The following is a 16,421-nucleotide window of genomic DNA, read 5'->3' as shown; positions in this document are numbered from 1 at the left end:
TGGGATATCAAAAATAAAATTGAGTATACCTCTATCTTTCCAATAAGTGTGGCTTTGAATGAGAGATGCTTATTCTACTATCGCTTTTAAATCTCATATTTTTAAGGACATTTAATTCCTGTGCACAAGGAGGAGTACTCACACCAAACAATAGTGACATGCTAAACTCAAGAGATCAAACCTTGAAAGCTTACATACTAACAGGTTATTTAGTTTTCAAAATCTTAAGTTAATAACAATTGGCAATAAAGCTTGTTAAAATTCCCTTTGTTCAGGATCCATTGTGTTGTTCTTAAAGCCCCATTTGTTCTTCTAAAATGATTGAAGCCGAGATCCCCACCTAGTGGATTTAGAGGATTTTACAGGATTTACAGAAAGCCTACAACCCCTGGAAATCCTTAATTCTTTTCTCTTAGAGAAATAACAGGTCCTAAAAAAATCCACTTAAGATCTAGGATAATTGTCAGCACAACAGTTGCAAATGGTTGAAATATACCAATATGCATATCAGCTAGACTACAGTTAACAAACAAAGCTCAATTTTTATTTTCATACCATAATTAGGAAAACAGATCAGGCACAAATATGAATATATAATCATCTGTGTAGAAAGCAATATTGTAATACCACTAATTGAGATGTGTATAGTAATTTCCATAAAATAAACATCAAGTGTAAATCTGTTCAAGTACTTTTTTCTTATTTAATCTTTCATTTGCTTAAGGCTTTTTTTTTTTTTTTTAATGTTTGCTTTCTTTTCCAGAACTAGGCAAAACTTTTCTTTCCCATTTTTCCATTCCTCAGAGAAGCAAACTCGGTTAATTGTGTCAAACATATCTTGTGGCTCCATCTTTGATTTTTGCATTATATCCAGCCATGTACTTTTATTTCATTGATAACATAGAGTTACTGCGGAATTTTCCACCAAAATAATGCATTTGGAATGCTTGCAAAGACTAGGGGGTGTTTGTGTGTCCTTTTGAAGAAAGCGAAAATAGAAAATGATTATTAGTTGAGTTCTGCCTCTAAAGGTGATGCATTAGCAGAATCAACAGATGGTGGGTACTGTGTAGGTTTTGGAGCGGAGTTTTCAGCTTCATTTGTTCTTCTAGGAATTAGAGGCACCTTATTTTTTGTCTCAAAACTAATGTCGTTTAACTCAGATGAAGAGGAGAGCCCTTGGTGCGTCTCCACTGTCACTGCACCTCCTTTATGTGCACTGTTACCTGCATCTGGTTGAATGTTTTGAACTTCTCCTAAATCTTGCATATTACAGTTAATTCGAAGATCTATTTCGCTACACGAAGGTCTATTTTCAGCTTCAGGGGGACACGTGATACTCAAATCCTTAGCTGTAATAGTAGCCTCAGCAGAGCTTGAATCATACAACATATGTTTTTCACTTTTTCCATTCTCCCAAGTTTGCTGCATTTCTTTTCTGCTGCCTTTTAAGGTCATCTGTGCGGTCCTGATTAATGTACTAGAATCTGCCTTGTTTTCATCCAGCATTTTCTTCGCTTCTTTCCCTAATATTTTTATCCATAGTGTTTCAGTGCCATCATCTCTGGGCAATGCATTTGTGCCATCAATTTCTTTTTTGCTGCTGTTGGTTAGATTCCAAATGGCTTGAGTACTAAGAGAAGTACTGATTTCTTTGGGAGTCTCTGTTCTATTTCGATAAGAAATAGAATCTGTCTTCATCAATGTTAGGTCGCCTGTGGCTTGTGTCTCAGAGGAAATGAGAGAGGAATCCTCAGTTTCTGTTTGAGGAAGTTTTATTCCTACATCATTTCCCTCATCCATGATACAACCTTCCACAATTTGACATGGTATTTTCCATTCGGTCATTAACATTTTTTCCTCATTTCCAAGTTGTTCATGACTTGAGTGTTGCTCTACATGTTTCAAAGTTTCATTTTGATTTAAAGTATGTTCCTTATAGGGGTCAGTCTTGTGGACACCTGCAAGTTGTGTTTGATTCCCCAGGAACGAAGAAAACTGATTTGGCTCAACTGTCTTTGATTTGTCCTGCTCCATGCGCTCAGTGGGCTCTGTTGCCTCTTGGTCGGTAGACCCCCTGGAAATGCTGGGTGGTAAAACATCACTTTCTGTATTTTCCCAAGTAGCTGGTAAATACCTATGCACTTCCAATGCAAGGAGAGTTGCACCTTCAGTTTGCTCAGTTGAAAACTGAGAGCTTGAATGCCTTTGATCAGCTAGGATGGGTGTGGGCAGAGGCAGTGTTGATGAATTGCTATCAGGAATGAGGCCATTAGGGTGACATTTGCCTTCCCCGGAGCTCTGGGTGACTACAGGTAAGTCATTAGCACTGAAGAGAGGAGTCTTTTTAGTGTTTTCTTGGTAATATGGGGTCTGCTTTGGAGCATGTTTGAGAGGCATACTCTCTGACGTGAGTTTAACATAGTTGCTACTCTCTGGCTGTTGGGGAAAATCTGCAGAGGACACAAGGTTTATATTGGCTTCTTTCTGAGAAGCTTTAGGTAATTTATTCGGCAGTAACAATACTTGTTTGCATTTCTTTGGGAGTTCTGGCAAGGATTTTTCTGGATGGACTTTGACTTTCCTGAAAGGGTGTGAGTTTAATTTTATCCTTGAATTTTGTTTTTTAATTTTCCCTTTGAGGTCAGTTTGATTGGTTCTCTTCTTTTTCAGAATCTGTGGATCAGTAGGCCATTTTCCTCCTTTGTTTCCCTCCTGAGGATTGCCACGTTTTTTGAGATCCGAGTTGGTCAGGTGGCTACTTTGATTTTTCTGCTCTTTCCAGTGGGTTGATGTTTTAGATGACATCGCCAGACTATTTTTTTCTACTAAATCAGGATCACAGAAGCTAACCCTCTTAGGGGAATATGTTTTCTTGATTTTTGTTGATAACCTTGATAACTCCATGTTGTCCTCACTCATAAGGAATTTTTCTATCGCACTGTTAATTTGGATTTGCTCTTTCTTGGCTTTTGAATGTTCTTGACGATTTGGCTTCTTTTCTTTCACATAATCTTGAAATTGATCACAGGGCACATACTTACAGATAAGAGAATTGTTTGGCTGGAAATAGCTAGGCCTGCTCCATTTTAACAGTCCACAAGGATCATCATATTTTGATCTATGTTTTTGTAAGATCTTTTGTACACAATGTTCTTCAGGCTCACAAGGCTTGGATGATGAGCCTGTAATAAAATGTCTCTGCCTGTGAGGTTGTAAGCCATTGTCTTTTTTTTCTATTGGAGGCTGCCATGATTCATTTGTTAAATGCTTTTCAAGACTTTCTCTTGCCAACACTGAAGCGGATGTTGCATATCTTCTACTAAATGTGTCACCGTTGATATCTGCTGAACAATAAATGCAGAAATTTGGCACAGAGCAGAGTTTTATTACCCCAACCAAACAGATGCTTAGAAACCTTATGAAAGGTACCAAAATGATTCCTCTGATTATGGCAATTCTTGAATACTTCCTAATTTTTCACCGAACCCACAAAAGACTTTGGGCAGTTTAGTGCGTTTACAAAGCTGCTCTTTATGACCACATTCTGATCGGTTGTGATGCTGACTTAAAAGTTACAGAATTAGAAATACAAACATTCGTAGTTGCACATCTTTACATTAGTTGTTGGTTAGGTTAGCTTTAAATATAAATAATATCTAAGCTCTCTTCAAATGGCCATCACAATTTTTTTCTGCATTAGTTTCCCAGTTGGAACTAAATATTAGGAAGAACACAATACCATATTCGGTAGTGTTTAGGTTTCAAACACCAGATACCCTCAACAAAAAAAAGAAATACCTGTGATACTACTGGCTTCATCAAAGCAGAGACCATACCTGTTTTATTTACCATCACTTAATATAGTATTAATTAAATATTTGTTAAGTGAATGAGTATTTTGGAAGTGGCCTGGTCTGTATTGCAGGAAACTCTATCTGTGAATTTTAAATGGTACATGTTAATTTGATATTAATGATACCTGTTAAATAATACTAATGACAAAAATAATAGTAATATTTACCATTAATTAAGCATCTACTAAGAGCCAGGCACTGTGCTAAGTACTGTACCTGCATTATCTCATTTAATATTCACAAGAGATCTGATCGACTGGGCAGGTCCTGTTGTCCTATCCCTTTTACAGATGAGGAAAGATGCTTAGAGAGGTGAAATGCTTTCCCCCCCATCACATGTCCACTAATGGTATGTACAGAACTTGACCCAGGTCTGTCAGACACTAAACCCTACCCTCTTAACCACAATGCATATTAAGTTTAAAATTACATCTTATCAATATACTTTCTCTTGTCTTCTGAAATTGTTTTATCCAGAGGAAGGAAGGAAGTATTTCTGTTCAGAGATAGGAAGACATGAGCTAAGCTTCACACTAGCATCTAACTCTTAAGATTTGCCTTCAACTTTCTGGGGGACCTTGGAGAAGCTACTTACTCAATGGGTATCAAGAGATAAGACTTAGATGGGAAATTTATGGTGGTATAAAATTATTCTGGGGAAAGAATTTTAGCTTTTATCAGATTCTAAGAGAGTTCTGTGACTCAAAGATAAATATTCAGAACTATTGGACTAGATCATCTCTAAATCTCCCCTACTCCTGAAATACTGTGATTCTGTGTTTCCAAGTTTGAAGACAAAATCTGAGTGACATTGACTCTTACTGACTTCTGTTCTAAAGTAGGTGTGGCCTTGGTTGTTTTCTTTCCCATACCTGTCCTCTCCATCTCCAGTACAATGCCTGGCATGTAGCAGAATTTCAAGTCTTTCTTAATAGTAAATGTATTGATTTGACAAACAAATGTGTTCTCTGTGTAAAACAAGGGACTGGGTTTTAAATGGTTGAGACAACATTCCCTTCAGTATAAGAATTTCCCACAGAAAAGTTAAGGCATTGGACAAAGCTAAACATCTGCCTGAGGTGTGACTCTATTGAAAGGGTAAGTGCTTATTTCTTTCTAAAATAAAGCCAGTCTGATCTGGTTTCTATGGCAGGTGTTTTTGTTTTGTTGTCTTTTTTTTCTTGGCTATTCCTCTCTTGAGTCAAATCATCAGTCCCCAGAAACTAGTAAGAACTGGAGTCTGGGGAATGCAATGGAATAAAGCCACATCCTGCCTTATGCCACACGTGAGATAACATACAGTTTCATTCTTTTCCAGTTGTCGCCATATCCATCTTAAGGGCCATATCCCCATGGTGAGAATTTCTTGGTGCAGTCTCTCTACCATTCATATTCTGAGAGAAAGCTCTGCTTATTGTAAACTAAATCAAATAAATGACAGGAACCTCTTTACAGAGAAGCTGTCAAAGTTTTCACTGCTGAGCCTGAAAGCATCACCTTACTATTCAGGAAGGAAAAGGAAGACATTTAATTCATTGCCTCCCTCTAAATATTGACATTGCCCATGTACAGTGGGTAGATGTCACGGCCAGATTCACTTGGCTCCCAACATGGGGACGATGAATTAAGTCCTGACTTTCCCTGGACTAGGAAGTTATCATCCCTGACAGCTCAGCAAGCAAAGTGTGTGTCTTGACATCATTCCTGAAATGAATCACTAGCATGAGAAGGCCCATTCTTCTAACATGTCATGCTCTGAGAAGGGTGCTTACTGCAGAATTGGCATTAGAGTTCGAAGGATGTTGGAATAGAAGCCGATACTCAGCCTCCCATAAATCTTAACAGCATATTGCTATTTAAATGCCTTCTTTTCTTTAAAAAAAAAAAAAAAACTTGTTAGGTGTTGGGTCACAAAATTCACTTTCCAGCAGGCATGAGATATACTTACTCTCAGCTTCTGAGGGTAGGGGAGTCCTCATCTACACCTTACCCCAAACACACACACACACACACACACACACACGCACACACATCTAGTATCTTTAGAAGAAGGATAGACTGGTGATACGCAATGATTTTTATAGCATTCTACTGTAGAGAAAATTAAAGGAGATTATGTCTTTCAGAGGAATTTAAACAGAGTGGGATTTCCTAAAACAAGACAACTCACCTATTGTTCTTGTTACATGCTGTGGCAGAGTTTGAGGTTGGACTTCCCCAGGCTCATGATTCCTTAGCTTTTTAACTCTCTTTGGACAATATCTTGTAAGTAAGCCTGCTTCATTAAAAGCTGCCATATTCCCAGGAGGCTCTGCACGTCCTGACTGCAGCAATCTGCCACCAAAGCAGAAGAAAGTGCTGTCTGCCCCATGGTCTTTACCTTTCAGGTTTCTAAATGATCCGTCAAGGGCTGTGGACTCAGAGGCCAGTGCTGCTTGATGGCTGTTTTCCTGTAAAAGCGGCGTTTCCTTTCTAGACCCCACAATGGACGTGACCTTTATCTCGTTTTCCTGAGTTAAGTGGCAGTTACAGTATCCCTTAGCGTGGTAATTTCTTGCCTCATGAGCACACAGGGATTCATCGAAGGTTCTGCAACAAAGGTTTTCTGATGTGTGTTCATTTGCTTTGCCTTGTCGGAGTTTCCAGTTAAATACAACTAAACCTAGGCAAGTGAGACCAACAGCTCCTGTGACAAATAGAGAGACCATTAAAAGATAACATCAAAGGAAGAAACATATAAATCACCAAATGTGAAATCCACAAATATCAAGGTTAATGGCTTAAAGGGCATCAGAATGGGTGGGAATCCTATCACCATGTAGAAAAATATCAGTCCAGACAGAGGCTATTTAATCAACATTGTTCTGTTGGTTAATTTGGATCTCTCTTTGTAGCTATTAAAAATTATAAGAAAAATACCATCTGGAATGTCTTTGGTAGAAAAAAGGTCTTTTTTCTTTTTTCATGGACTGAGATTCATTCAAGATAAAATAATTCTTGCACTGAAATTCTTCTTCTGCCTATGGGAAACCAAATTTCCTATTTCTTAATCCCATAGTGAATAAAAATAGACTACATTTAGGACATACCCTGAAATTCCCATATACTATAACCTCCTCCTAAAGCCATACTTTCATCATCCCTAAAGATTCACCCCCTACCTCAGAAAAAGTCATTGACTTTCTATTAGCATAAAGGCCAAACTCCTGGGCATCCAAGACTCAGTGCAGTCTGGCCATAACCTCCCTCCTCTGCCTGATTTTTCATGTTTCATTATTCAAGCACTGTGTTTCAAACTCTGCAATCCATTAGTCTTAGGTGTGTCTAAGCTTTTGTGTGTGCCCTTCGTGACGCCAGCAGTGCTTTCTCCTATCTCTATTTATTTGAAATTTGGGGGTTTTTTTAATTTATTTATCCTTTAAAAACTAAATCAGTACCTCTAAATTTCTTGATACCTTTGCTGTTTTTTCCATCTTGCGAAGATCTCTCCCTTCTATGAACTCCCACAAAATAATGACTGACGTCTAATCTCAGACTGCCTGGCACTGCCCTTTCATGTTCTATGTATGTATAGCTTAACCTCTGAATAAAATTGTAAAGGGCAGTGTTACTCAAACTCACATGCAGAGACAAACCTATTTCTACTTCAGTTTCCCATCTTGACAAATGGCACGCTCAACCACCTAGATGTTCAAACCAAAGTCTCTTGAATTATACCCCAACTCCCTCTCAGTCACAGTCATTTCCTTTTTTCTTAGCCCTTATAACAGCATAAAATTGTTGTGCTCACTTTCTTGCTTGCTTGTTCACTGTCTGTCTTCCAGCGCTAGATAGAATTAAGCACGGAGAGGAAATGGACCTTTTCAGTCTTGTTCAACATTATAACTCCAGTACCCTCAACTTTGGCACAGGCACACCAGAAATGTTTATTGAATTCTTAAATAAACAGAAGGGATTCTGTTTATGAGTTCTAATAATGAAATGCACTGAGTGGTTTAATCTCACAAATCCCCAAAATGGTGATGAGGAAGACATGGAGTAAGTATCAACTAAGTTAGGAGCCCCATTTTTTAAGTCCAGCTCTGTCCATAAATTGCTGTGTGACCTTAGGCAAGTCAGTTCCCCTGGAGAACCCAGTTTCCTGACTCTGGAAATGAGGCCAGTGAAAGAGATGACATCAGCATTTTAGACTTTGTGATTGACTGCACCATGCCTGGTTCCCTCCACTGCAGACAACTTTAAGGAAAACATGATGGTATTTTTTGAACTTGAAAGAAAAGAGAGCGTGTCAGGCATGATTGCTTCATTTTTCTGTTAAAGATGAAGGTTAACCAAAGTGAACAGCAGTCTCTGGTTAAAAAAAACAAAAAACAAAAACAAAAAAACCCTCAACCTTTGGGTAGTTTACCATATCTTGAGGTCTTATGGGCCCCACTTTAATTTTTTTGACAATGTATTTTTAGTGCTATCACATTTTGAAATAATTTAATTTCTATTAAAGACACAACATTTTTAAAAAGTAGTAGCAAAACTTAGATCAGACATTTTATTGCCTGGAGCTAGGGTAATCCCAAATTAGACTTTTGGCTTTAAAATTTTAAAAACATATAAAAATAATAAAATTTTAGAAACACTCTGTATGTCTTACAGGGAGTAAGAAAACTCAGGATTCAAAGCCTTGTTCTGACACTTTCCTTGGGCAAGTTTTTTAACCCCTCTGAGCCTTATTTTTCCTCCCCTATCAAACAGGGATGATTAATACCACTCAGTAATTAAATGAGATAATATATGTGGCATTTAAAATAGTCCTTTGATAATAGTAAGGTTCAGTGAATCGTCATTGTGGTTTATGGTTATGATTGCTACTGCTGTTGTTTTGGTTCAATATTGCCCTATTAGGGCAACACTCAGCTGTTGGGTGGGGGAGTCCAAAAAATAAAATCATTAAGAGAATACTTCGTACAACTGATGCAGTTACTAAGCCAAATAATAAAGGAAAGGAAGACCTAAATTTTCTTAAACACATGCATCAGCCATTGAAATGAAAGTAGGCATAATCTGATTATAGGGTAAAGTTACTCCTCTAATTGTGTCTAAATGGTGAGGAACCACTCACTCTCCTGCTGTTGGTGCTAGTATTATGTCTGCATCACATTACCACTAAGGTACGGTCACTTTCTATCAGTACAGAGAGCGAAAAGCAGCAAATGAAGCTTGTAGGCAGGCTGAACGTGCTATTAAGAAGATGGTTGAATTTTCATTGCCAAGGGCATTGTTGCTATTTTTAAAAGTGTTCTAACAATCTTTCTGAGTTGGAAAAACAACAACAACAAAAAGCAAGTTTTATGATAAGTCCTTGTTGGAAATGTTACAGCTTCATGAAATCTTTCTCTTTTCATCAACCAATTCACAAAATAGGAGGTTTTAAGATGTTGGTGTTTGATGCCAAATAACCACTTATTAGTTTTAAATTCACTGAATATGATTATTTATATTCCCTGGAATTGTGATGATTTATCTATAGCCAAAGGAGGAAGGGGAATCAGGGGTCAAATTATAGTTCTGTCTTTTCCCCAAAATCTACAGGTATAGATTATTAACTACATTTTGACCTCAGAAGAAGTAGACTTTTTTTTTTTAAGATTTTATTTATTTATTTGACAGAGACAGCCAGTGAGAGAGGGAACACAAGCAGGGGGGGTGGGAGAGGAAGAAGCAGGCTTCCAGCGGAGGAGCCTGATGTGGGGCTTGATCCCATAACACCGGGATCACGCCCTGAGCCGAAGGCAGACACTTAACGACTGCGCTACCCAGGCACCCCCAGAAGGAGTAGACTCTTAATAGAATAAATTGTATAGTCAGAATTTTTTAAAGAAAAATATTTCCTAAAAACAGCACCTTTAACAATCACTCGATGAGAGATACATAATGATATTTTCACACATTATAACTTAATATGTGTATAATCATACTTATAACTTACCAGAATTTGTCCATGCATAATAAGCTTCCTATTATTTTGACCAAACCTTTGAATCTTCCAGAATTTATATCCATCTCTACACTAATATAAGTTTTTAGTAATTTTTTTTCTGAAAATAGATATAGAAAATACCTAGAAGATACTGAAAATTAGTCTCTTGCAATATTTCCAAAATGATGCCCTACCAAACACTAATTTAATGAAATCCTCTGTGAAAAAAAGAGTTACTTGTTAAATAAATTTAAGAAATTCTCCACATTGTTATCTTCCTGTTAAGGATTCATAACACTCATTAGAAACCAAAAGGCAATGAGAAAAATGCTGCAGTGAAGAAGCCTATTTCACTTTGTTTAATCCCGAGTTACTCAAATCTATTGGAACCCTACAACATGTTGTTTACGTGTGCATCTGTATATGGTTTTATTGGAATATCTATTAATTATTCCGTAGAACTAGCACTTGAGTTCTAGCATTCTAGTACATTTAAAGTAAAACTCCCTGCCCTATTGCTTTTGTCTTTTATGGTAAAGTATTTCTTAACACATATAATTACCGACATGGTTACACAGTTTTTAAAATAATTTATCTTTCTGAGAGGATTTAACTTCACTTCCAAGTGAATTTGATTACTGCCGATGGTAATTCCATTGTTTAGACCTGACGCTGGTCTCCATCTATTCTGATTTAAAGTGTAACTGTCAGGAGTTAAAAATCTGATGTTCAGGTTTCACTGGAAACCTGCTGTGGAATAATTATTTATAGCACATATTCAAAATACATCAGTTCAGTCCTGGATGTCATTTGAAAGCCTCTGGTGTTCTAGCTTTGGGGCACACCCCCCCACCACACGCACACCTCATCACCATGGTTACCCACAAGCGCAAAGGATTTCACCATGCACTGCAAGCACGGGTGTGAGTACCTTGAGAAAAGAGATGAGGTCTCGTCACTTTTTAATCCCTATTTCTAGTGTTGTAATGAATGTCCCAGGGCTCCATGGCGAATGGATGATTGATAAAATGTAGATACTATTCCTCAACTACAGACAAGAAAACTGAAGTCTAAATGGCACGTGAACTGACCTAGGATTACGGTTGTTATTATACCAAGACTAGAGTTCTTGAATTCTGGTCCAAGACCCTTTCCTCTGTTGGACAGCTTCTCTGCAACAGGACATTCTTACACCCTGTGCCAGTCAGTCAACATCCTCCCACATCTACTGACAACCTCTCCCTTCCACAAGCCCTGGAAAACTTCCCCAAATTGCCTGGGAAAGGCATCATTTAATGTACTTTAGGAACATGGAGACAAGCTTGGCACACTTCTCCCTGGCATACCTGCAAAGCCAACGACAGTCAGCAGGGCCACATCCTGCCCTGGGAGGAGGGGACTCCCGTCCTTTAGAACCAGAGTGAAGTTGGAAACCTTGGAATCACAGCTGGTCTCGGACAGCTTTAGCACACTCTGTGCAGGGGCCACAGCCGCGGCAGATGGCTGACAACTGAGGTCCTTGGCATTCCTGAGCACGTGAGCAGAAGACTTAACATAGTTTCTTAAAAACCGGGCAAGGGGGTAGAGATCACAAGAGCAGCTCCACCGGTTCTTATCTAAGCTCAGAAGGATTAGCTGCTTCAGTGGAGTGAAAACATCTGGCATGTGGGCCAACCTATTTCGAGAAAGGTCCACTTCCTGTAGTTGAGGCAGGGGCTGGAAGGCATCTTTCCCGATGTAGGAAATAAAATTGTTAGATAAATCCAGATGCCTAAGACTGGGCAGCGTTGTGCCGCCGAAGGAACTGCCTGTCAGATTAGTGATCTGATTGCCATCCAGCTGGAGCCGGGTCAGGCCCTTGGTGTTCCGGAACCAGGACCCTTGCAAGCTGCGCAGAGCGTTATTGCTAAGCACCAGCACCCGCAGACCGTGAAGCTTGCTGAAGGTGCGATCAGTGAGCGAAGAGCTGGATATTTGGTTGTGCTCCAGCAACAATGTCCGCAACTTGGAGAGGCCATGCAGGGCGTCTTCCCGAACATCCTCGATGCCGTTTCTGCTCAAGGAGAGCAAGGCAAGATTAAACAAGAGGGACAGGTTTGTGTTCTCTATAGAGGAGAGGTTTCCATCAGTGACGATTAACACCCTCGTGGTCACAGGGGCTGCTGTGGGGAAGAAAAGCACAGACTAGAAGCAAGATACACACAAGTGGGAGGGGAGTACAGTGGAGAGCAGAGATACTCAATGCCCTCTGAGCAATCTTATCACCTGGGTAAGAACAATAAACACAATGAAAATAATTCCCTGATTTCTCGGTTTAAGAGGAAGCTGGCTCTTTATCCGAATGATGGATTTTTATGTTCTTTGTTTCTATGACATGTTTATTTGAGAAACATAAACCCATCTGTTCCTTTCTATGTCAAAGTTAATTCACTGTTTGGAATTATCACCATCGATTTTTTTTTTTTTTTTTTTTTTTTTTTTTGCTAAGTGGCTCTTTAGGCTTCCTCTCTGTGAGGCCGTGTACTGACCGGCTCCAGCCCTGTGGGCCCAAGACAGACTCACCCTCGAGCCACACCTGTGTCTGAGCTTATAGCCAGTTTTCCACTAGCAGTGTTTATTTATGCTGTGAAGTCAGTCATCTTTTCTCTCAAACCTAAAGGTATAAGTTGGGTGGGAGGAGTGGGAAGGAGTGTTGGTTTCTGCTTTTTAGCTCCAGGCTAAAAGTTGGCAACTTGGTAAGGATCTATATTCTCTCCAGACAACCTGAGGATCTGTCAGTGGGGTTCTCATTATAGTCTGGCCCATCTTGGCCTCCTCTCTAATATCTGTTCCCTCCAATGAAGTACATCATGTGATGACAGGTGGTACTCAGGGCTTCCAACTGTTAAACCCCTTCACCATAATCACCTCAGAGCTATCACTGCTCTGTCATTAGAAATCAAAGCGTTTTAACTCAATAAAGATGTATTATAATCAGGAGTTATTGTAACACATCTTTATCATGCTAAAATTGTTTTGACTGCAAATGACAGTGTCATAAAGATGGAAGAGTCCATTGTCCCTGGGAGGTCTACAGGTGATATTAGAACAATCAGCCACGGGGGAAGCAAATCACAATTCCCTTATGAAATTCAGACGACACTGCTGAAACAAAGAGATTTTAAAAATGTAGAAAAAGGATTTTCATGGTGCCTTCTTTTGGAAGAATCGCTCCCATCTCTACAGTACAAACAAGCTTAAATCATGACGTGTTTTTTTCTGTATAGTATTTATCACTGATTATTTGAATTCTATTAATTCTGGCCAGTTTAGCATTTTGTTTCTCTCAATATTGTTTTTGATCTGGGTTAAGGGAGTTTTATTTTTATGGATCCCCAGTTCTCTAGGGATATGTTGACTCGAGGGAGCAGGCTATTGATCCTGTCAATTACTTCTTGCCTAGGAATAGACAGAAGCTGTACTCACAAGCCATCCATTTACTAGGCAGTGTTTATGAAGTTTAACTTCGTCAATGTGGCATTCTGTAAATGAGAAGGAAGATGCAAAGGTGCTGCGGTGTTTCTTACAGACATCAGCTATCTCTGATCAGAAAAAAAAAAATGTGATGAGGTCAGGAAACCTCTTTGACTGTTTAAGTATTTTCAATACTAATTGGAAACAGTGTACAACCAACCAGCCTTGAAACTGTCTCTCTTCTGTCAAGGATGACGATAACGTCTATCTCTTAATTTTCATAGAGTCATAGGATTTTAGAAATGAAATCATCTTCTTTCACTCCATCTTAACTCAGATTTGTTTCTGAAAATTTTCCATTGGCAGAGCTTATAGCTTGTTTATCTCTTCTTGGATATCAGAATGTAAATCACATTCTCCTCAAATTTGTTAATAAGGTGTCTTATTAAATTGTTGACTTAAGCAAGCAATATGTAATGAATACAGGCAGTGTATCTTGTTAGCATTTCTACAGCTCATTTACCACCAATAAAAAAAGACTAGACTTTTAAAATTAGATGCACTTTGATAATAATCTGTTTTGCTAGTACATCACTTAATCTTACTAATGCTGAACAATCGCAGTTCAGGTTTCTGATTCATTGATATTTTTTTTCCAGGAAGTGACAGGGTTCAAAACTGCACAAAGTGTGGACAAAAATATAATTAAAGTGATTTATTTTTTTTCTTTTATTAAAAAAAAGTGTGTGGCTGCATGAAGTGGTAGTATTTCTTTTGTAATAGCAAAATACCTCAGTTACTTCTGAAGGTCTTAACATAGTTTTGGTTGAGACCACCAGAAACAGGAAAGTAGAATAATGTTATCAGTCTCTCATCCCTGTGAAAGGCTTGCTCTTTGAAAAGTTTACTTCTATCAGGCTGAGCCCAGAGAGCACTCAGCACGATGAAAGCCATGGCAACAAATTTGCCAGATACCCTTAACACTGCTTTTTAGAGCTATTGGCTTTATTACCTACTATATAGGTTAGCTGGTGACAGAGGGTTACGTCTCTGGCGCACACCACACATGACGCAGGACAAGCTGCCACCAGCCGCAGCACCACGCCAAAGAGTATGAGCCATCCACCTGAAAGGAGAGGGCAAGGCACATCATGAGGTTGGCATTTATTTTCCATGATTTCAGTATGTTCAGCTCATGAGGCATTGGGGTGATTTCTGCTATTTAATGAGCACCTTGGGTTCTCACAAGATACAGATAAATAGCTAGAATTCTTAATTTGTATATAATTTAAACAAACTTCTAAAGCATTCGACTATGAATTTAGAGAGCTCATCCAGGGCACACCCATTAGAATCGTTTATTTGAAAATTAAATTACTCTGTAGAATACAGCTTGTTGAGCTTTTGCACATATATTATCTTATTTAATTCTTTTAATTCTGCAGCTTAAGTGGAGGCTGAAAGATTGAAGTTTGGAATGGTTCTTGAACCATCTAAAGTCACTTAGCTATTTGGCATTTGACCTCACATCTTTTAGCTCTCTGTCCAGTGTTCCTTCTAGTATGCAGAAGTTAATCTCAGGCACTGCGTCTTATATAAGTACAAGCGAATTATTCTTTACAGATGTAGGTGCCATCCTTTGAGAGGGAGTCTGGAGGAGCACCAAGGTCAAAGCTCTACCTTGCTTTGAATTCAGCTCTGCTATTTACTGACTATAGCATCTTAGGTAAATTATTTATTTTTTCTTATTTTTTGCCTTTTCATGTTTAAAATGGAAATAATAACATGCCTACATTATAGAGTATATTGTAAAAATTAAATGGAATGCTGTAAGTGTTTAATAAATGTTAAATTTTACCATTATTTTTATGCTTTTTCAGCCCTCCAATGAAATGTTACCATCATTTGGATATAATATCCCAAAAAGGCCATTTAGTTATAATGCATTCCCTGATTGATTGGGGGGGGGGGGTACTTGAAGCACATTATAATAAAAACGCTCTACCTATATAATAACCTAGTTTGAGGATTAAATAAAATGTGAATAAAACATAAAATCATGAATTCTGTCATTCGTTCAACAGTCTGTACCGAACGCCTTCTGTAGGCCAAACACTGCTAAAGGCACTGGGGATACCGTAGTGACAACGATAAATCCCTGCCCTCATGGGCAACGAATAAATAAATATGGAAATATGTATTAAGTCATCTGCTAATAAGTGCTATGGAATAAATAAAGCAAGAAAAGGAGCAAATAGCACTAGCTTGGGGGTTCTAAAAATGGTGAACAAGGAAAACCTCTCTGATAAAGTAACATTTGAACAAAGACCTGGAGAAGGTGAAGGCACTGGTCAGTCCAGGTGGAGAGAATGGCAAATGCAGAAGTCCCTGAGCGTGTGGTGTGCTTGGCCTGCGGAGGTCTGCGTGCCAGGGACACAGCCCGAAGGGAGCGTCAGGCAACACTGAGGGCAGGCTATGCGCGCCTTACGGATGAATGGAAGGCTTTGTTTTGCTTTGTATCCAAATCAGATGAGCCTAACTGGGGGCTTTTATGAGTGGCGTTACTTAATCTGTAACACATTTTAAAATGATTATTTTAGGAGCATCTGGTTGGCCCAGTCGGTTAAGCGTCTGCCTTCGGCTCAGGTCATGATACCAGGGTTCTGGGGTGGAGCCCTGCATCATCAGTGTCCCTGCTCAGTGGGGAGTCTGTGTCTCCCTCTCCCTTTGCTGCTCCCCCTGCTTGTGTGGTTTCTCACTCTCTCTCTATGTCAAGAAAACAAATAAAATATTTTAAATAAATAAACAAAATGGGTATTTTGGCTACTGTGTTGGTTACTATAGTTTTGTAATATAGTTTGAAATCAGGCAGCATGATGCCTCCAGCTTTATCCTTTTCTAAGATTGCTTTGGCTATTTGAAGACTTTGGCAGTTTCATACAAATGTTAGGATTCTTTGTTCTATTTTTGTGGAAATATGCCCTTGGAATTTTGGTAGGGATTGCATTGAATCTGTAGATTGCTTTAGGTAGTGTGGACATTTTAACAATACAAATTCTTCCAATCCATGAGCATGGAAAATCTTTCCATTTATCTGTGTTTTTTCTTCAGTTTCTTTAATCAACATCTTATGGTTT

General features: G+C 38.8%; 2 protein-coding genes across 4 annotated transcripts in view; one reads left to right on the top strand and one right to left on the bottom strand.

Annotated features, from left to right (window-relative positions):
* Positions 1 to 16,421, top strand: part of TNNI3K (TNNI3 interacting kinase) — a 308,994-nt gene that overhangs the window by 235,272 nt on the left and 57,301 nt on the right. The window lies entirely within an intron of this gene.
* Positions 777 to 14,459, bottom strand: LRRC53 (leucine rich repeat containing 53). Its single transcript, XM_026497806.4, has 4 exons — positions 14,297 to 14,459; positions 11,178 to 11,993; positions 6,028 to 6,543; positions 777 to 3,344 (listed from the first exon to the last, which is right to left on the bottom strand). Exons 1-4 carry the CDS (start codon positions 14,457 to 14,459, stop codon positions 1,009 to 1,011), a joined length of 3,831 nt encoding a protein of 1,276 aa, XP_026353591.2. The 3' UTR covers positions 777 to 1,008.

The sequence above is a fragment of the Ursus arctos genome, unplaced genomic scaffold (assembly GCF_023065955.2).
Source record: "Ursus arctos isolate Adak ecotype North America unplaced genomic scaffold, UrsArc2.0 scaffold_12, whole genome shotgun sequence".
NCBI lineage: Eukaryota > Metazoa > Chordata > Mammalia > Carnivora > Ursidae > Ursus > Ursus arctos.
The sequence above is the reverse complement of the archived record's forward strand: the minus strand, read 5'-3'. Positions and strand labels throughout refer to the sequence as shown.